The sequence below is a fragment of the Amblyraja radiata genome, chromosome 5 (assembly GCF_010909765.2).
Source record: "Amblyraja radiata isolate CabotCenter1 chromosome 5, sAmbRad1.1.pri, whole genome shotgun sequence".
Lineage (NCBI taxonomy): Eukaryota > Metazoa > Chordata > Chondrichthyes > Rajiformes > Rajidae > Amblyraja > Amblyraja radiata.
The window spans coordinates 54,914,557-54,937,211 of NC_045960.1; the positions used below are offsets into that span (position 1 = coordinate 54,914,557).

The window sequence follows — 22,655 nt, forward strand, 5'->3', positions numbered from 1 at the left end:
ATCTGTCCAGAAATGTTTAAGTTTTATACAGTTTGCAAACGTATGTGTTAAATTAGCCTCTAAATGTAGACATTTATCACAAATAGGAGAGATTTGTGGGAAGATTCTATTTAGTTTTATTTTAGAGAAGTGTAGTCTATGTAAGACCTTGAATTGTATTAAAGTATGTCTGGCATTTAATGAACATTGATGTATTTGTTGTAAACTTTCGTCCCACATATCTTTGATGATAGGATGACCTATTTCATTTTCCCATTTGTATCTATATGGTTCGGTCGGTGGTACCTCGTTATTTAGTAGGGTGTTATAAATATAAGCTATTAGTTTTTCAGTATTAGGATGCTTGTTCAGACATTCATCAAGAATTTCTGATTCCCTATTCCTGTAAACCTGTGTATTAGATTTAACATAATCTCTAATTTGTAGATATCTGAAGAAATTATTTGAGTGCAGTCCATAATTCAGTTGTAACTCTTGAAATGAAAGAAAAGTACCTTTCCCATAAAGATGTCCTATATTTTTGATTCCATGATTTTTCCATTGTGTGAAACCTTTGTCCATAAAGGATGATTTGAATAAAGGATTATTTACAATGGGAAGGCAGAGTGGTATATTATTCAATTTTAAATCTTTTTTTATTTGTTTCCAAATTCGTATTCCACTATGTATTATGGGGTTTTCTTTATAGGTTTTTTTGTGCAGTTTTGTGGGGGCAAATATGATCGGTCCAATTTCAAAAGGTAGACAGTCTTCCTTTTCCATCATTAGCCAATCTGGTTGTTGATCCATTTCTTCCAGCCAAAAATTCATGTTTTTAATATGGACTGCCCAAAAATAAAATAAGAAATTTGGCAAAGCCAGACCTCCATTTATCTTTGATTTACATAAATGTTTTTTACTTATTCTATGATTCTTATAATCCCAGACAAAACTTGTAACAATGGAATCGAATTTTTTGAAAAAAGTTTTTGGGATATATATCGGAATTAATTGAAGTAGGTACAGCAGTTGCGGTAAAAAAAATCATTTTTATAGCATTAATTCTCCCAAGCATTGAAATGGGGAGTGTTTTCCAGTATTGAATATTCTTATGTAGTTTATTCAGTAAGGGTGGGAAATTTAGTTTAAATAAAGAGGTATATGTCTTAGTTACATAGATTCCTAAGTATTTAAATTTATCTTTAACTATTTTAAAAGGGGATTGTTGTATTGTATGTAAATTGAATTTTGTTATTGGCATGATTTCGCTTTTATTCCAATTGATTCTATATCCCGAAAACTGACCAAATTGAGTTATTAGATTTAATAGGTTTGGAATACTAGTTTCTAATTTTGTAATATATATTAGTATATCATCTGCATATAAGGAGATTTTATTCCTTGTGTCTCTAGTATTGTATCCAAATATTCTTGGATGGTTTCTAACGCTTTCTGCTAGGGGTTCGATTGCAAGAGCAAATAATAGTGGGGATAGTGAGCATCCTTGTCTACAGCCTCTAGAGAGATTAAATTTAGTTGATAACATTTTGTTTGTTAATATTCTAGCTGTTGGGTTAGAATATAACAATTTAACCCATGTACAGTACTTCTCTCCTAGTTGAAATTTTTCCATCACCGAAAATAAATATGGCCATTCTACCTGGTCAAATGCTTTTTCAGCATCTAACGAGATAATTGCTAGCTCTGCGTTAGGAGATTCTATTGGAGTATATAATATTAAATAATCTTTTCAGATTAAAAAATGAATACCGTTTGGGGATAAACCCTGTTTGGTCGGGATGTATTAATTTGCTGATCACTAAGCTCAATCTATTAGATAGAATCTTAGTTAATATTTTCTGATCAATATTTAAGAGGGCTATAGCTCTGTATGAACCTGGGTCTTCAAGATCCTTGTCCGTTTTTGGTATAAGTATGATTGTAGATTCATTTAGAGTTTCTGGGAGTTTCTGTTGAGTATATGCGTATTTGTACATTGTAGGCGTGGGGAAAGCAAATCATAATTTTTTTTATAAAATTCCGAATTTAGACCATCGGGTCCTGCCGACTTTCCGTTTTTTAAGGACTTTATTGATTCTTCAATGTCTTTTATCGTAATTTCAGCCCCTAGCAATTCTCTCTCTTTCTGATCTAGACCCGCAAACTTACAATTCTGTAAAAATGTTTCCATTCCCGTTGATTGTTCTGTTATTTTAGATGAATACAATTTTTGGTAGTATTGTAGAAATCTATCATTAATATCTTTAGGCAGTGTTAATGTTTCTCCCTTATCTGTTCTAATTTTGTAAATTGTTTTTTCCCCGTCCAATTTGCGAAGTTGACGCGCTAATAGTTTTTGTGGTTTGTCACCAAATTCAAAATTTAATTGTTTTGTATGTTGATAAAGTTTTATAACTTGGTCTGAATAAATCTTGTTTAATTTATATTTCAATACTGCAATTTTATTGTGTTTTATCGTGGATGGTGCTGCTGCATTTTCTGTGTCTAATTGCTTTATTTCCATTTCCAGTTTCTGTTGTTTGGCCCTATTCTCTTTATTAAAAAATGATTGGGAAGAAATTAATGCTCCTCGTACAAATGCTTTAAATGTTTCCCAAAGAAGGGAGGCAGAGATTTCAGGGCTATCGTTAGCCTCAAAAAACATTTTAATCTGTTTTACTAGATATTCATTACATGACTTATCTTTTAAGATTTGGGGATTAAATCTCCATTGTGACTGTGTCTCTGCCATTCCGTTTACTTTGATCATAAATGTTAATGGGGCGTGGTCTGAGATTATGATGTTATGATATTGTGAGTTATAGGTGAATGGGATAAGTTTTGAATCTACCAAAAAATAGTCTATCCTTGAGTAAGTTTTATGTACTGGTGAGTAAAATGAACATTCTCGGCCCGATGGATTTTCAATTCTCCAAACGTCCTTAATATTAGTAGTATTAATGTATGAATTTAAAAATTCACTTGATCGAGATTTTAGTTTTCTTTGAGTTGATGATCTATCCAAACAAGCATCCAATGTACAATTTAAATCTCCACCGATTATTAAGTTTTGTTGTGTACCTTCCGGGATATTGTTAAGAATTCTCTTAAAAAACAGAGGGCTATCAAAATTTGGTCCATACACATTGAGGAGAGTCACCTTTTTTAAGTATAACTCCCCTATTATTATAATATATCTGCCTTCAATGTCTTCTATCGTTGATATATGTTTAAAGGGTATACCTTTACGAATTAATATTGCAACACCTCTTGATTTATGTGAGAATGAAGAATGGTACGCTTTAGCAATCCATTTTGCTTTCAGTCTGTGTTGTGCTTCCTTTTTAAGATGTGTCTCCTGGAGAAATATTATATCTGTTTTCAATGATTTTAAATGAGCTAACACTTTGCCTCTCTTGATAGGTTCATTAATTCCCTTAACATTCCAACTACAGAATTTAATTCCCTCACCCCCAATTTTTATATTCATGTCTTGCATCTTGTGATTAAGTGGTAGGGCAGATGATTCAGCACACTCAACCCTACCTTATACTTGAACTTCAGGTAGATGAATTTTAGGTCACGTCTGTTTTCCATCCGAACGTATCTCCTTAAATAAAATATGCAATTCCATTCCAAATACAAAATATAATGTGATATAAGATAAAAAAAAGGTGATAGCTAATAGGGTTAGTAAAGTGTGGAAAGTAAAAAAGAAAAGCAACTACAACTACAATTAGTGCAGTTAGTGATAGCCACCCTAATGTGGCTAAGCATCTATGGACTTCCGTAGCTTTTGGTTTATAAAAATACTAGCTCCGTGCTTTCCTTGAAAGGAAAGTTTCCAATTCGATGCATACAATTTGTGGGGGGGAAAGAAATATTGATTATATTCCATTAATGGTATAATTAGTAGTTTTACTTTTTTATCTCATGTTTTAAAAAAAATCTTTCATGAAAATTAGTAGTGTGCAGTTTTATTAACACAGCCAAAAAATATTTTCATCCAAAGAAAACATTATTAGTAAGTGTTGAGACCAATCTTGCATCCTCACAGGAACATGCAACTCCAAAATGCTGATCTTTTAAAGAGTCAAACATGCCAGATATGGATTTATCTTCAAAGTTGAATCTTCCAGTTCATGTCCACTGTTCATAATTGCTGCTGTAATTAACCTTCCTCAGGGTAATATTTTCACTCGAGGACCACTCAAATCCTTATCAATAAATATCTTAGGGAATTATTGTCACTGTTGTCAAAATGTTTCCCCCGCTTAAACTTCAAGCACCTGGCTAGGTTCATTCCCCAATATAAGGTTTAGTATGGCCTCCTTCTTCGTTGGGCTATCTACATATTATTTCAAAATATCCTTCTGAATGCATCAAACAAATGTTGCCCAATGTTAGCCCCTTGCACTAAGGAAGGCCCAGATAATATCTGGGAAGTCCATAACTCCCCATAAATGGCAAAGCAAATGTATGCAGCATGCAATATCATTTTGTTTTCAAAATGGGTCTTTGAGTTCTGAATTCCAGAGCTTCAAGATCTTGACTATTAAGGTTGACCTGATTACATTTGGGGCTGCTCAAAAGGCTTAAAAATGGAGATGCCAATTAACTTCAGCAGCAGGGGCATAAAAGATAAATTGGACGATATGAATTAGAAGAAGAGCATCAGAATTTGTGTTAAATTTAGTTTATAGCATTGGAATGCAAGTGACGGGCTAGAAATAGATTGGAGTAATCAAGTAATAAAGATGTAACATTTTTTGGCAGCAGAGTTGAATTGAGTGATGCTATAGAAGTGGCAGTAGGTACATTTTGTGACGATATGGATTGTTAGCTTGGGAATGAATGATGACATCAAAGTTACAAATACTTTTTAGTTTCAAACTTACTGGAGAAATGGTTGAGTCAGTGATTAGAATACATAGTTAATGTTGGAAAATATTGGCTTTGTTCTTTCATTTATATGGGGGGAAATGAAATTGCTTGACTGAACTGATAAACTGAGCTTTTGGCAATTGATCAAGTGAATTGTAAAATGATAAAATCAAACCGTCGCCTGGTTAACAAAAGCCATGTAAGCTGAATCGTAATTATTTACTTCAGTGATAATGTTGCACTCTTTTTTGATTTTCTTTGTGATAAGTTTCTGCATAGAAAAATACTGAAGCAGGCATTTAAAGATTGTCAGAATACCACCAAAAAATATATTTAAAGAAAGTTGAACAAAGATGCAAAATGTTACAATATGTTTTGGAACAAGTCACAGATCAATGGTTATTGATTGTATAATTATCAATGGGATTTTGATGGTAATTTAGTTGTTCCCATTTAACAGACGTTCCAGATTGCATACATTATAATAAAAGCTGCTAATTCTCCACGACCTGGGAATTGGATTTTGGAACGCTCAACTGATGGGATCACATTCAAACCATGGCAATACTACGCGACAACTGATACAGAGTGTCTGACCCGCTACAACATTATGCCTCGGCGAGGCAACCCAACTTATGTAAAGGATGATGAAATTATTTGTACCTCATTCTACTCAAAAATCCAACCCCTTGAAAACGGTGAGGTAAGCAAGAAATTAAAAATGAGAATATCCTTTATAAGCTCTCATGTAAATGATCTGCGGTAATGTGAGGAACAGAGGTGAATTCATTGTTCTTGTTGAATTTGTTGTAAGATTAGCAGCGCACAAAGAAACACTGCTTGCTTTGTGACCAACATTGTACTGTTTGTTGGAATTACATTTAAATATGAGCATTATCAAGCACTTGTGAGGCCACATTTGGAACATTCTGAGCAGTTTTGGGTACCATGTCTGACGAAGGGTATGCTGGCATTGGAGAGGTTTCAAAGGAAGTTTACAAAAATGCTCCCAAGGATCATTAGGTTAATGTATGAGGAGTATTTGAGGTTTCTGGGCCTGTACTCAATGGAGTTTAGAAGGATGAGGAGGGATCTCAATGAGTCCTACCGGATAGTGAAAGGCCTAGGTAGAGGGGATGTGCAAAGGAGGAGGAGCCATCTTGGGGAACGGCTGCTAACCAGCAGCCGTCCGTTTAATTCACTTATTTTTGAAGTTTTTAGTAAGTCCTGTGCTTCGTCTGTTGGAGAAATTGACTTTTTAATGTGGGGGTAGGGAGTAATTATACTTCTAGGTCCCTACCTGGTCGGTGAGGCAGCTTTTTCTCCGGGCTGCCCCGTCGACCCGTCCTCGTGGCCTACCAGCGGGCGTGGAGCGCCGTTTCCTGGCGGGGACCGCCCAGCACCTCGGCTTCGGTGGCGGCACAGCGCTGGAGCGCTATCGCGGAGTGGAGCGGGCGATGCCTTGCCTGGGTCGCCGCACTGGATCGACGCGCTGGAGCTCCGGTGAGCTGTGACCGCCGAGTTCAACACCTCCGGGCTGCGGGTCTGCGGAGCGGAGCGGGCGGCGCTGACTCTAACATCGGGAGCCTGGGAGCTCCAACCCGGCGCGGCCTTGTCGGCTTCGGAAGCCGCAGTCCCCAGCTAGGAAGCGGCCGTTCCAGGTGGCCCAGCCGCTGTGAGGACTCTCCCGACGCCGGGGCAACACCACCCGGCCAGAACGGCCAGGAACATCGGGCCTCCGTAGAGGCAATAGCGGTGGCCTCAATAGGCCTGACTTTGGGAGACCTGGAGATGGGGACTGGACATTGTGCCTTCCCCCACAGTGGTATCCATTGTGGGGGGATGATTTTTTTGTATGTAAGTTAATAAGTTAGTCTGTGTCCAAGATGGCTGTCGGAAGGGAGAGTGGACGCTGGCGCGCTTTAGCTGCCGCTGCTCTCTCTTCACATTGTGTTTTTCGATTTTTTGTCTTTGGAGCGATTTCTGTTTTTAATTTGTGTATTGGTGATGTCCTTATTATTTATTTTACTCCGACTATATGTTTTTTCTCTTTTGTTAATTTCTGTAAGGTGTCCTTGAGACTTTGAAAGGCGCCCGCAAATAAAATTTATTATTATTATTATTAAAGGATGTTTCCAGTAATGGGAGAGCCCAGAACCACAAGGCACAGCCTCAGAATAAAAGGTTGTACCTTCAGAATGGAGAGGAAGAGGAATTTCTATAGCCAGAGGGTGATGAGGCACTAAGGGCATTAATGATTATGGGGAAAAGGCAGGAGAATGTTGAGAAGGAATATAGATCAGCCTTGGTTGAATGGTGGAGTAGACACGATGGGTAGAATGGCCTAATTCTGCTCATATGTCTTATGATCTTATAATGGTTAACGAGTATTGGCATTACCAACATTATCACCAATGGGCGAGCCAAATAATTTTAACATCAAATTTTATATTTCGTAGAATAAGACTTTCACAACCTTTATTCACATGTTGTGATAAAAACATTACACAATTAAAAGTATCTTACTGAAAATACTCAGAGCTGAAAAACTCTAGGGTAGTACCCTTTAGCATACTGCACTGCTGACCCTTGGCAAGTACACAGGAGACGCTTTTCACTGTACCTCAGCACACGTGACAATAAATTAAACTCAACTAAACTAAAAGAAACGCAGATTTTTGACACTCCATGTGCGGATTGACCCCAGCTGAATAGGCTGCACATTGTGGAATGTCATCTTCAAGAATTCCTACCCCCACCACCCCTTCATCCACCCCGACAAACCAATAGCAACTTAGATGTGCAGTGTTCAAAGATGGGCTGGGTCATGAGCTGCACATCAGCCCTCCTATCAGTCATATGCCCTGTCCTAACCACGTATCATTGTCTTGATCAAATGTAGCTGTCATATTGGTGTTCTCTCCAACAACCAGCTCCATCACCTCTCCGAGTACTATACTATATTATAATACTTAGATCTGTAACATTCACCTCACAATTACATTGGTATCATAATTTTATTTTACAACTTAATAGCATAGTTAGTGCAGTACATTAACAAAAAAGATGCACAGAGAAAAGAGTAGAAATATAACATGTTATTCAGGAAATATAAGAATGTAAGTGCAAAATGTTCTGGGAGTGCGCCCAGGCAGAATGCATAGCTTGGGGCACAGAGGAAACGGAGAGATTGCATTGATGCAAAGCAACTCTCCCAATTGTTATTGACCACATCCTGACAGAAATTTGGAAAAATAATTTCCTTAACCCCCCCCCCCCCTCCACCACACACACACACACACAACAAATGTTAGGAAACATCTGAAGACTTTGTGCCCCACCCAAGGTTTCTGTGTGGTTCCCGGAGGTTGCAGGTGGTTGCCGGAGGTTGCAGGTAGTGGAAGCAGGTAGGGAGACTGACAAAAACCTCCGGGAACCGCACGGAAACCTTGGGTGGGGCGCAAAGTCTCCAGAGGTTTCCGGTCAGGTTTCCTAAGTGGGACAGGGGCATAACAGTCTTTGTTGCAACAGCAAGGTCAGTTCAGGTAGATGAGGTTGAGTGGGAATTTCCTTGTTCATCTGTAACAATCCCTTATTCTGTCAGAAAACATCTTAGACTGGGGTGAGTTATTGCATTTCAGTCACTGTTCCAAAATATCAATAATTTCAGCTTCTCATCCTCTCCTTTTGAAAATTGGTCTGACAGTGAAGTAAGTCAAGAAGCAGACTTGTGATGATTTTGATGGCTGAAGATGAGTTTTCACTATTTTGATAAGTGCTGCTGTGAAGGCAGAATTTTTTTTCCCCTTGCTGCTGTCTCACTTTGTTTATCTGGGAGAAGACTAAGAGCAAACATATCCAAGCTTCCTGTCCCATCAAATCTGACAAAGCAAACCTCATGACATAAAAAATACAAACACAAATTGAAATAGAATATATATAGTGGTAAATTCAATCAGGCTTGAAGCCCAGCATCAGCAAAGCAATCAGCTGCTCCTCTGCCTCCTCCAAGCAGCTACTTATCAATATGATAATCAACCAGCTGTGTTGGCTGCAAACTGCCAGCTATCCAATAAACTTATAAAACAACATCTGGAAGCATATTATGTTGACATTGTGGTGGTAATATTAAAATATATAGAGAATATTGGGAACAAAGATGATGTAAATAGATTAAGTCCTTTTGTTTTGCATTTGGAAATTAGAATTGTTTCTGGTTGCTCGTATTACACACAAACATATTTACAGAAGCTTCATTACTTTAAAATTAACTCCCTTGTGCAATATAAATGAAAGAAGGAATCCAAATAAATAATCTCCAGTTCCAGACATGCAATTATTTCAACCATCTGTGAATTACTATGCAATGGTTTGTGTATTAAAGAGCTGTTATTGTAACACAATTGATTACAATTTAATATGTGAGTTAATATTTAGAAAAATAGATATTTAAAAAATAATATAATATGTTGTAAGGTGAAATATGGCCAAAATTTATTTTACATCTATATTATTTTACGTAGACATTTCAATTGGATTTCAATGAACATTTCAGTTTTTACTGTAATGTTCAAATTTAATCACTTAAATGTTAAAAGATATTTAGTAACTAAAGGTGATGTTGTTGCATGAAATGGATATGAAAGCTTACAAAATATAAAGTGTGAGTAGACTCTAATGAAAATTAAGGTTCTCCTACGCTGTTTTCAGATCCACGCGTCTCTCATTAATGGAAGGCCCAGTGCTGATGATCCATCCCCAACCCTTTTGGAATTTACCACTGCTCGCTATATTCGTCTGACGTTTCAGAGAATTAGAACGCTTAATGCTGATCTTATGACTTTGGCATATAATGATGCAACAGATATTGACCCTATTGTAACTAGAAGGGTAAGATTTTCTGCTATATATTTTAAAAATATATATACATTTTGAATTATCATTGAAAATTCAATGATTCATCTGCTACAGACTCTCTTTGAGGACTGAGGGCTTTTAAGGATTTTGTTTTTATGAAACATATGAAAATAATGCTTAATTAAACCTGTTCTGTTTTATTAATATGCTTGATCCCCCATATTTTATATTATAAGCCCCTTTTCACTGATGAGAAGTATGCACAATTACAGTTAATAACAAGCTCAATATTATAATTTCATTCTCATGGCACTTTTATACTTTACAGACAGGATGCTAATTTCACATTGCTCTTTGGATAATTGGAGTTTAAAAGGTTAATATTTAGGATGCAATATGGTTGTGTGATGATTACGATGTTTAACCAATCAGCTAAATGACTAGCTTAAATTCTATTATAACTATTTACTAAATTGACTTTAGCAATTTCTGCAACATTTGGGTTACAATCTGACAATGGTTATGAAAGCTTCATGGTCCTGTCCCACTTAGGCGATTTTTCAGTGAAATGCCTGAAAAATCGGCAACTGGAACGGCGATTGTCAGAGGGGAACATACACACACAAACACATCGCTTCCTTCACCAGCCCGTTATGCAGGCGGGGCACAGGGCAAGCGGGGGAAGCACTGTCTAAAAAATTCACACGGTGCAAAGCCAAGGTGAAACACACACACAGCGATGAACAGGAAGGTTGGCGCTGTAAAAAGATGGCTAAAGCACAGTGTACAGTAAGTCCTTTAAAAGAGGGGGGGAGGGGGGGTGGGGAGAGGGGGGAGAGCAGGGAGAGGGGGGAGAAGGGGGAGAAGGGGTGGAGACAACTTTTAAGAAGCCAGAGATACACGGCTGTGAAGCTCGGCGGATATTTAACCTTACTGGTCGGTTATCCATGGTTCTGAAAACTACTGCTTACATTTTTTTTCTCAATGATCTAATTAAATTCACCGGTCAGCTCCGGCTACAACCTACGAGAACCTCCGAGAACCTTCGACCTCCTGGCGACCCATTAGGACCTCCTGACTACCCACCTACGGCTCGAGAATTCTTGCTACTCTCCATGGCGGCTTCATTCTAGTCGCCGCTAATTTTTCAACATGTTGAAAAATTTACGGCGACCATAATGAGGCCACGACTAGTTCCCAGAATGCGGGAACTCATGACCATGAAGGCAACTCCCCGGCAACCACCCGCGAACATGTGGCATCCATGTGGCGACTGCATAGTCTCCTGCAGTCGCCTAAAAAGTCGCCTAAGTGGGACAGGCCCATCAGGATTTGTTATAAAAAGACTTGCTGATGTGCAATTACCTGGCAGTTTCTAAATGACCTACATGTGACTTTTGTCTTTCGGTTAGCATTGTTTCTTTGCGATGCTTATAATCCCAAAACCATTTAAAAAAATGATTAAATTTATGCTGCGCTTGATGGAGTTAAAATATTGCTCAAGCTTGAATTGTTATGGTTTTGTTAAATGGATGCATGAGCGTAGAACAATGGAAGTGAATTTAGAGAAAATATTCAAAAACTGCAATATTCAATAACTACAAATTAAAAGTTTGTGGAAAAGTATTTTAAATAATATTTTTTCCACACTGTATTACTGTACAGAAATTAATGATTATTGCAACAGCAGTAAATTTGTTTGCTAAAAGCATGTTAATATTGATAAATTTTGATATAATAGTTGGGAGATTTTAATGTTGATCATTTGGGAAAAAGAAAAGTAACTAATTCATTGTTATGATAGAAGCTTATAATATAAAATATTTAAATTTTGCAAATTCAGTTTCCACTTTACATAATTATTAGTAAGGGAAATATCATAAGATAAATGTTGATTCACTTGAGAGCTATATCTCATTGTCATTAACCAACAGGATGAGAGTGCAATTCTGTTTTCAATTTCATTGTAAACAGCCAGAAGTGATTTATGATAGGAATAAAAACAGAAATGCGAGAATGGTATTTATGAAAGGATGTCAAGCACTATACACAGTTTCAGGGTTGCCATTCCTTCCGGCATTCTTGAATGTTTAAAAAAAAAATGCTGTTTAATTAAGCATGATTTAAGATCAAATGAAATATGCCAGCATTGTTTCATTAATTTATATTGGGATTATTATCCATCTCTCATTGTCCCTGTGAAATAGTGGTGAGTCGTCATCCTGAACTGTTGCTGTCTTGTCACGAATGTGTTCCCAGACAATAGACAATAGACCATAGGTGCAGGAATAGGCCTTCAAGCCAGCACCGCCATTCACTGTGATCATGGCTGATCATCCACAATCAGTACCCCGTTCCTGCCTTCTCCCCATATCCCTTGATTCCGCTTTGGCGGTCAGAAGAACGACAACTGGGGTTTCCAACAGATCTTTATTCAAAAGTTCGATTTCCAGTATACATGTTCTTTAAACACGTTTGCCCACAACGGTGGTCAGCGCTGAACCTAACGCGCGCAAGCAAAAACCGCGCGAAACAAGCGGCCCCTCCCGAGTCACGTGACCGCGGCTTCCGAACGCCGGGTTCGATCTCTGCGTACGCCAGCAGGCGCCGCTACACCGCTATCTTTAAGAAATATCTAACTCTCTCTTGAAAGCTTCCAGTGAATTGGCCTCAACTGTTTTCTGAGGCACAGAATTCCACAGATTCACAACTCTGGGTGAAAAAGTTTTTCCTCATCTCCGTTCCAAATGGCCTACCCCTTATTCTTAAAGTGGCCCCTGGTTCTGGTCTCCCCCAACATCGAGAACATGTTTCCTGCCTCTAGCGTGTCCAAATCCTCAATAATCTTAAATGTTTCAATAGGATCCTCTCTTAGCCTTCTAAACTCCATAGCATGCAAGCCGAGGTGCTCCATTCTATCAACATACGACAGTCCCGCCATCCCGGGAATTAACCTTGTAAACCTATGCTGCACTCAATAGCAAGAATGTCCTTCCTCAACTTTGGAGAACAAAACTGCACACAATACTCGAGGTGTGGTCTCACTTGGGCCCTGTACAACTGCAGAAGGACCTCTTTGCTCCTATACTCAACTCCTCTTGTTATGAAGGCGAACATTGCATTAGCTTTTATCACTGCCTGCCTTAGCTGCATGCTTATTTTCAGTGACTGATGAACAAGGACCCCCAGATCTCGTTGTACTACCCCTTTTCCTAACTTGACATCATTCAGATAATAATTTGCCTTCCTGTTCTTGTCACCAAAGTGGATAACCTCATACTTATTCACATTAAACTGCATCTGCCATGCATCTGCCCACTCACCCAACCTGTCCAAGTCACCCTGCATCCTCAAAGCATCCTCCTCAGGGGAGGGGGTGGGGGGGGGGGGGGGGGGGGAGGGGGGGAGGGGGCACAATGGGAACACCAGCATGTGCTGGTTTCCACTCTACTAGCTTGGAAAGATATCACCAGTCCTTCATTGTCGCCAAATTGAAATCCTGTAACATCAAATCCAACAGTGCTGTGGGATTATCTTCACCAGAAAGATTGCAGCAGTTCCATAAAGTTGCTCATCACCACCTTATCAAGAGCAATTAGAATGAATAATAATTGGTGGCCTTGCCTTCCTAGGAATATCCAATTTGAAAAATTAATGATGAATAAAACAAGATGATGCATAATTTGGAGAGGACCGTAGATGGTGGTGTTCCTCTGCACCTGCTGCATTTTACCTACTTGGTGGTATGGGTTGCATTTTTGGAATGCACTGTGGGAGTAGCTAGATGAATCATTTCCATGTGTTTGTAGATGGATCGTACCACAATCATGATTTGTTAATGGTAGAGGATAGAAATCCTTAGAGTAGTGGGAGGGATACCATGCATTTCTGAACAGTTGTGATCCAGAATGTATCTATGACTTTCTGATCTCATCGGTGTCAACGGGTTATGGGAAGGCAGGAAAATGGGATTAGGAGGCAGAGATTAGCCATGATTGAATGGTGGAGTAGACTCGATGGGCCGAATGGCCTAATTCTACTCCTACAACTTGGGAACGTGTGACTCATAACTGGTTCTGGTGCTAGAAATTAATAATTGCAGTAAAATGATTGCTCTTATGTGGATTTGGCCATTTTGTTGGTAATATCCAGAGCAACTTGGTCAGGATAATATTATTGTCTTACTGAAAATGTTAACTCTTTTTTTTCCGTTTTAGTATTACTACTCTCTGAAAGATATTTCTGTTGGTGGGATGTGTATTTGCTATGGACATGCACGTGCTTGCCCTCTTGATTTGGCAACAAATGTACGTATATTCTTCCATTGCACCTACTTTTACAAAGTAACTTTGAAAATGGTTCTATTGTACTTGTTCAGAAAAAAAGACAGTTATCGTCAAAGTGGTGTGTCAGCCGAGAGGAAACAATTCCCTAATAATGGTATCAGAATGGTCCCTCAGGAGAAGTCTATGCAAAAGCTGTGGCAAGATCTCCAATTTAACATGAAAGCTAAAACAGAAAATGCTGGAAAAGCTCAGCAGTTCTGACAGCATCTGCGAAAAGTGAAATGGTTAACATTTTAGGCCCGAAACCTATCATCAGTACTGAGAGGTGGGAAAAGTTAGTCAATGTGAAAAAGGACAATGAGTGGAATAAAAACAAATTACTCAGATCTGGTGAAATAAAGAATTAGGGAATCAACTTCAAAGGGGAGTTGATATAAAATTAAGCTTCTTTGTCTACATAATATGTTGCTCATGTTGTGCAGTGTGTGTAATGTTCTGCAGCATGACTATACAAAAAAAAAGGATAGCTGGCAAATGTGCCCAGTTCTCATACAAACAGAAACGAAAGAATAAAAAATCAAAAGTTGGAATATTCTATAGTGAGTCCCACTGGCTGAACTGTGCCTAGACAGATGATGAGGTGCCGTTTCTCAAGCTTGCATTGGGCATGGTTTGTAACAGTGCAGGAGGTCACAGGCAGAGAGATCAGAACGAGAATGGGATGGTGTATTCAAGTAGCAGGCGACCACAAACCTCATGATTGCATTTATCATGGATTAGAGGGAACATGGAGAATCTTTATCACCGAGGATAGTAGAGTCTGGAACTCACAGCCTGAAATGTTAACGAGGCACAAGTCCTCATCACATGTGTGTGTTTCAACAACCATGATCTGTAGGCGAGGGACCTGGTGCTGAAAGGGAGGATTAGGTTCAATAGTTATTTTTTGAACTGCACTACATTGGGCTGACAGGTCTCTTTCTACTTCAGAAACTTTATTTGTTGCCATGATTCTAAATTATTGGTTTGGTTCCATCTAGCTAATCGGATCAATGCCTGAGAGAAAACATTTCTGGAGGTGGTGCTGGGAAGGAAAGGTGTTAGTTGCAAGGAAAAGCGAAATAAATTGGTGTTCACATTAGAGCAGGGATCAAATGAGGTTGTTAGAGAGGATTCATTAGCGCCATGAAAGTGTTTTAATGTAGAAACTCGGGAGATACTGTTTATTAGAGCAGAATGGGCATTTTTCACAGATTGTCAATATAAGGAAATGTTTATGGCTACCCTGTCTAACCATAACCATATGCAGGATGAGTTTTTCTTCAAACAAATTATTTCAAAATTCACTCTGGATTATAATAAAAGCATTGAGCAGGAAGTAAATATAATTACATTTTATCCAAAGTGGTCAGCACTGGGCTAAGGGGTTAAAGTAAACTAGGTTTTTATTTCAGTTAACAAATCAATTACGTCTTTATTATTTGAATGTGTACCGTTCATCTGGCAGAAATTTATTTGTGAATGTGAACACAACACCTGTGGAGAAAATTGTAATCATTGCTGCCCTGGATTCCATCAGAAAGCATGGGAACCTGGAAGCTTTTACAGTAGCAAGTCGTGTGAACGTAAGTAAATTAACAAATAGATAATTCTGCAGATAGAAGAAATACTTATCTGTCATATTTTCTCACATAAATATCTGATCTAAGTTTTAGTTGAGGTATAATGAATAACAAGTTTATTTAATGTTGATCCCCCTATTCAGTATATGAACAATATTACGAATGCATCTTTGGAATGAACCTACTAAATTAATTGCATATGTTATGCAAAAGGATCATAAACATGTTAATAATTTATTATTGTTATTATAAATGGGCAGATTGTTTAATTTGCAAGTGGTGTAGCACAGAAATAATTTATAAAACCATGAGCTGATAACCCAAGGGTAGAAATGTTTCTTGTGATTCTCTTATGAGGATGCACTTCACAACACAAAAAGAGCAAGATTGCAGGCATGATTTAATTTGCAGTTAATTACATCTGACTTTCCATATTAAGATTTTTTGAATTTTTATGTTGCAATTTGCTGAAAGTGTGAACTGCTAACAAGGCTTTGAGAGAAACGGAATATTTGGACCTCAATGAAAAGGCTAAAGAAATTTCTAAGCCAGTCAGATTGAAGAATAAAGGAATTCATAGTGAAATAAGAAAGGACTAGTGTGAGATAGAGGCAGAAAGGAAACATACATTGTTAAATGGGTTTTTCAATTTACAGTAATCCAGAAGGAAAAATAATCTATACTTATGGCAAATATTCCGCGCAAGTCAGGTTGATTGACAGAAATTAATGATTAAAAATATAACGTTATTTCTGTATGTAATTCACCACACCCATCTGCTTGTGGCACATTCAATTCACGACCATTGAAAAAGAGCAACCTCATGACTTAATGTATTTTAATGTTTGCCACAACCTTAATGTATTTTAAGGTTGAGACAAACATTTGAGCAATTTTCACAGCTTTACTTATGTTCATTTTTCATGTAGTCTGCATACAAAACCGGCTGTATTTATAGAATAGGCGTTTTTTCTACATGGAGTTCATAATTAGCAGGAACGTAAGCAATGAAAATTATGTTACCAATATATCAAAAGCTTTGTATATAAGATACATGCTTTTCACTTAAAGCATTCAATTTTTTGGTCTCACACTTTTATATTGCCATTATATTTTTATGTTTCTATTTTGACATTACATTTTTGATATCAGTTTGAGATCAGCTTCTGTAATGACTGTTTCAAATGAACTATGAACAGCAAATTAGAATGCGAGAGATTGGGTTTTACTAAGCAAAAATAAGGAATGGATATAACATGCCTAATGAATAAAAATGTCAAGGATCAATGAAGATAACCAAACCTCGATAATTACCCAGAACCTAATATACCTATAAATTGGATGTGAATCAATTATTCAAAATGCTTAAAAACATATTTTTTACTGTAATTGACATTTGCTAATGTGCAGAATGAGGATGCAAAAGGGTCCAAGGCAGATCGATGTGATTACTCTAAGCGTCACCCCTGATGGAATTAAAAGGTTGGCAGATTTGAACGACTGAATGGCCTGAAGATTTAAAGACCGCATGGATGAACTCTAAAAATTGTTCATCCCTGTCTGGCGAAAAAATTATCAGAGATGTTATAGCAGCACGTTTGGAAAGCAGCGACAGGATCGGTCAAAGTCAGCATGGATTTATGAAGGGGAAATCATGCTTGTCTAATCTTCGGGAATTTTTTGAGGATGAAACTAGAATGGATAATGTGGTATATCTGGACTTTTAAAAAGCCTTTGACAAGGTCCTCGCTACTCTACTCGCTAGAATTTAGAAGATTGAGGGGGGATCTTATAGAAACTTACAAAATTCTTAAGGGGTTGGACAGGCTAGATGCAGGAAGATTGTTCCCGATGTTGGGGAAGTCCAGAACAAGGGGTCACAGTTTAAGGATAAGGGGGAAATCTTTTAGGACCGAGATGAGAAAAACATTTTTCATACAGAGTGAGGTGAATCTCTGGAATTCTCTGCCACAGAAGGTAGTTGAGGACAGTTCATTGGCTATATTTAAAAGGGGGTTAGATGTGGCCCTTGTGGCTAAAGGGATCAGGGGGCATGGAGAGAAGGCAGGTACAGGATACTGAGTTGGATGATCAGCCATGATCATATTGAATGGCGGTGCAGGCTCGGAGGGCTGAATGGCCTACTCCTGCACCTATTTTCTATGTTTTCTATGTCTATGTCCCACACAAGAGAATAATGTGCAAAATTAGAGCACATGGTATTGGGGGTAGGGTATTGACATGGATAGAAAATTGGTTGGCAGACAGGAAGCAAAGAGTAAGAATTAACGAGTCCTTTTCAGAATGGCAGGCAATGACTAGTGGGGTGCCGCAAGGCTCAGTGCTGTTTCCCTAGTTATTTACAAAATATATTAACGATTTAGACGAGGGAATTAAATATGACATCTCCAAGTTTGCGGATGACACAAAGCTGGATGGCAGTGTGAGCTGCGATGAGGATGCTATGAGGCTGCAGGGTGACTTGGATAGGTTGGGTGAGTGGGCAGATGCATGGCAGATGCAGTATAATGTGGATAAATGTGAGGTTATCCACTTTGGTGGCAAGAACAGGAAGGCAGATTGGAAGGCAGATTATTATCTGAATGGTGTCAGATTAGGAAAAGGGGAGGTGCAATGAGACCTGGGTGTGCTTGTACATCAGTCAATGAAAGTAAGCATGCAGGTACAGCAGGCAGTGAGAGAATTTGAGTTTAGAGCAAGGAGGTCTTACTGCAGTTGTACAGGGCCCTGGTGAGACTGCACCTTAGGAAAGACATTATTGCTATTGAGCGAGTGCAGCATAGGCTCACCGGGTTCATTCCTGGGATGGTGGGACTGACATATGATGAAAGCATGGGTCGACTGTGCTTGTATTCACTGGAATTTAGAAGGATGAGAGGGTATCTTATAGAAACATATAAAATTCATAAAGGATTGGACAGGCAGGATGCAGGAAACATGTTCCCGATGTTGGGGGAGTCCAGAACCAGGGGTCACAGTTTAAGAATAGAGGGTAGGCCATTTAGGACTGAGATGAGGAAAAACCTTTTCACCCAGAGAGTTGTGAGTCTCTGGAATTCTCTGCCACAGAAGGCAGTGGAGGCCAATTCACTGGATGTTTTCAAGAGAGAGTTAGATTTAGCTCTTAGGGTTTAAGGAATCATGGGGATATGGGGAAAAAGCAGGAACGAGGTACTGATTTTAGATGATCAGCAGTGATCAAATTGAATGGCGCTTGAAGGACCAAATGGCCTACTCCTATTTTCTATGTTCCTATGTTTCTACATCTTTACAGGCTCTTTGCAGAATGTGATTACTTTCATGATTTGTCATGGTTTTTCATGAATAATATCTTATAAGTTCTATCACCAAGTGCCTGACAGCTACCGAGATTTTTCAAAATTATATGTTCCTCCAAACTTTTCTTCTGCACACAAGCTGCTTCGAAACAAAAACCACGGCTTGTGCACTTGACTCATGGCTTATGTGAGGAATGGAGCCTGGCTGCTAGGATTCCACCATAATAAGTGGGAGAGATCGTGCTCGATCTGGCATGTAACCCAGGCTCCACTCCCATGTGTTGCCTGCAGAGATATGTTTTGTGGCTTGCTGTCAAGCTTAAAGATGATACATTTAAAAATGATGGCAAGAGTGTATTTTACTAATAGTGGGTGATTAATGTGAAAATTAAATTGACTAGTGAAGGAATAACACATGGATTATTTGGGAACTTATTCTGGCTTCGATTGGCTGATTGAAGCTGGTCACAAAACCTGCTTCATCTTCATCTATCCTGTAATATGTGCAAAGGAATATATATTAGTAAGATTTTCTTCCATTGAATGAACCAGAAAATTATTGTTTACTACGACTCATATAGTGAGTTTAAACCTTGGTGAAGTCCTCTATAGAGCAGAGGACCATTTTTCTCAAGATGGAGTAACAGTAGAAGATGAGCATGCCCCGAGTCTCGACCAAAGCTCATTGACTATTTATTCTTGCTGTTTTCTGTGGCTGAATAATTCTTTGAGGTGAATTAATGCTCTGAAACCAAATAACTTACAAAAATAAGGAAAGGGATTTTTGATTATTAATTAACTCTTTTGATTGACTGAGTTTTTAAGCAAAATTTCATTCTTTGCCTTATCACAACAATTTTTACCTTTGCAGAATGTAATTGTCATGGAAAAGCTCACGATTGCTATTATGACCAGAATGTAGCGAACAGGAGACATAGTTTGGACATAAAGGGCGAATACAACGGTGGTGGTGTATGCGTTAATTGCACCAGCGATACTAGTGGAATAAATTGTGAATCCTGCATTGATGAATTCTTCCGACATGAATGGGTATGGTGTAGAATTACCTTTTTTATTTATATGTTTATGCATCAAATTACTTAATGCTGACATGGGTGCATCAGAATCAAATAATAATCAAAGTTGGTTTCATAAATTCATCAGGTCATATGTCATAGGAGCAGAATTAGGTCATTTGGCCATTCAATCATAGCTGATCTACCTTTTCCTCTTAACCCAATTCTCCTTCGTTCTCCCCATAACCTATGATATCTTTATCAATCAAGAATCTGTCAATCTCCACTTTAGAAATATCCAATGTCTTGGCCTCCACAGGTGTCTGTGGCAATGAATTCCACAGATTCACCACATTCTGGCTAAATAAATTCCTCCTTATGTCCTTTCTAAAAGTACGGCCTTTTATACTGAGGCTGTGCCATCTGGTCCAAGACGTTAGCACTAATGGAAACATCCTCTCCACATCCACTCTATCCAACCCTTTCTCTAACTCTATCCAGGCCTTTCAGAATGATATATTCACAGGTGAAACTTTTAGATCTACAATGCAAAACTGACTGGATGAAGCTGTTGTTTTAGCTGTTAGGCAATTCATTGCCTGATAGGGTGGAGGAGGCACTAGCCCTCATTTCATTTGGAAGTATTCATACAAAAAACATAGCAGCCTACCAAGAGCTGCGTGGTTATATTAAGCTGGGTAGCATCTTTTGACCAGAATAGAACCATGAGTTGAATGAGTCCTGTGTTTATTACATTTCTTTTATATGAGCACACAATTGTTGAAATGCTAGGATTGTGTCATATCTCTGTGGAAGAGAACCCAGCACAAAGTGTGCTGGACTTCAGCTTCTCAATGCAAACAAATATGTGAAGAAAAAAGAGGAAATGCTATATGTACCCAAAAGGTCAAGCAACATCTGTGGGGAGAGAAACAGTCAATGTTTCATCAGAATGAGTAAACGTGAGAACAGTTTTAATTTAGGAGATGAGATGGGGGGGGGGGGGGGGGGGGGGGGGGGGGGGGGGGGGGGGGGGGGGGGGTTATCACTGGTAAAAGGGGCAGTTGATGAAGGTGTGAGCAAAGGAAGCATCTATCATATGGTGGAGAACAAGAGAGCCTGAATCATGGAAGTGGCTGAGGGAGGCTTCTCAATGACAGCTGAATTTTCAGGAAGAGTTATTAAAATAGGAAATGAGAAAGAAGTGAGAAGGGAGAAAAACAATGCATTATCAATGGGATACAAAATGAGCAGGTGCTGAAAATGTGAAATGAAAGGAAATATTAATAGCTTGTATGTCAGACATCTGCAGAGAAAAAGGTAGACACAAATTGCTGGAGTAACTCAGCGGGGCAGGCAGCATCTCTGAAGAGAAGGAATGGGTGACGTTTCAGGTCGAGACCTTCCTACACATTCTGCAGAGAAGAAGTTAACTCTCTAGTTTGGTGACCTTTCACCAGAACTATTAACTTGAATTCAATGATTTCAGGTAGCCTGCCTTTGGTGTTCTGGATAGTTCTGATGAAAGGTTGTAACATTAACTCCTTTTGTTCTTTTTCTACAGATGCTGCTTGATTTACAGAGTATTTCCAGTATTTTTACTTCCAATTTCCTGCAACTGCAATGTTACGTTTCACAGTCACAATTTTGTTGTCCTACCTCTCTATTTACATCCATCTCCTTCCAAGGACATTTCCTCTAGGAAGATCAACTGTCGTCAACATGATGTTGCCATCTTCACTCAGCCAGTAACAGCATTTGGTCTCTACCTATTTCAGTCTCAAACCCTCCTTTTCCTCAGCAGCTTAACACTTTCCCCCAAGTTCTAGAGAAAATCATTAACCTGAGAAGTAATATCTATTTCTATGTCCACTACTGCAACCAGATCTGACAAATATCCTGCATTTCATTTTTTTACTTAAAATGTCCAACATCTGCAGTCTTTCTGCGAGTAAATCTTTCCCCAAAATCTATTTGTCTGTTAATTGAATCTACAATTTTTTGAGATTAGTACATATTCATGAGATAGGAGGAGTAAATTTTAGCAAGAATTATTATGGCGAAATCATGACACTTTGATGTTAGTAAATAATGTGCTACACCTTTTTTCAGGTTTCTCCTCATGAACCAAATCCATGTATTCCTTGCTCATGCAGCTTAATTGGATCTGTGAATAATAATTGCATTAAGGACGTCAAACAGATTGAAAGAGGTAATGTGCTTACTAAACATACATCATCATTCTACTTACAATGTAGAATTTTTCAGGTTTTGTTGTAAACAAATGTTTATTATCATTCTAGATCTGCTTCCAGGGCACTGTCATTGCAAGCCTGGTTATGGAGGAGATAAGTGTGACAGATGTGCATATGGTTTTACTGGCTATCCTAACTGCGTTCCATGTGACTGTAGTGTTGAAGGAAGCTTGAATACTGATCCTTGTCTTGGGAAATGCATTTGTAAGGTAGTAACCTATTAATCTATAGATAAAGTTGTCATGTAACAAGGATCCCATTACATTTATAAATTAAGAAATAAATAACATACACATAGATCATGTTATCAAAAGCAATGTTTTAGGGGGCTAAATATAAATGAGATGGTTTCATATTAATAAAAGGCTGGGAACAGCTGTGCAATCAGCTGAAGTGTATGTTTTATTGTACCCTGTGCAACTTAAAGAAGACATTCATGTAAGTCATTCAGTGAATT

General features: G+C 38.4%; 1 protein-coding gene across 7 annotated transcripts in view; it reads left to right on the plus strand.

The window, feature by feature from the left end:
* lama2 (laminin subunit alpha 2) overlaps positions 1-22,655 on the plus strand; it is a 342,464-nt gene that overhangs the window by 112,915 nt on the left and 206,894 nt on the right. For all 7 annotated transcript variants that reach the window (XM_033021242.1, XM_033021244.1, XM_033021246.1 and 4 more), the window contains exons 4-10: positions 5,324-5,566; positions 9,574-9,753; positions 13,938-14,027; positions 15,514-15,631; positions 19,799-19,977; positions 22,056-22,155; positions 22,247-22,407. In XM_033021242.1, the coding sequence (XP_032877133.1) occupies positions 5,324-5,566; positions 9,574-9,753; positions 13,938-14,027; positions 15,514-15,631; positions 19,799-19,977; positions 22,056-22,155; positions 22,247-22,407 (1,071 nt within the window). The remainder of the gene's footprint in view (positions 1-5,323; positions 5,567-9,573; positions 9,754-13,937; positions 14,028-15,513; positions 15,632-19,798; positions 19,978-22,055; positions 22,156-22,246; positions 22,408-22,655) is intronic.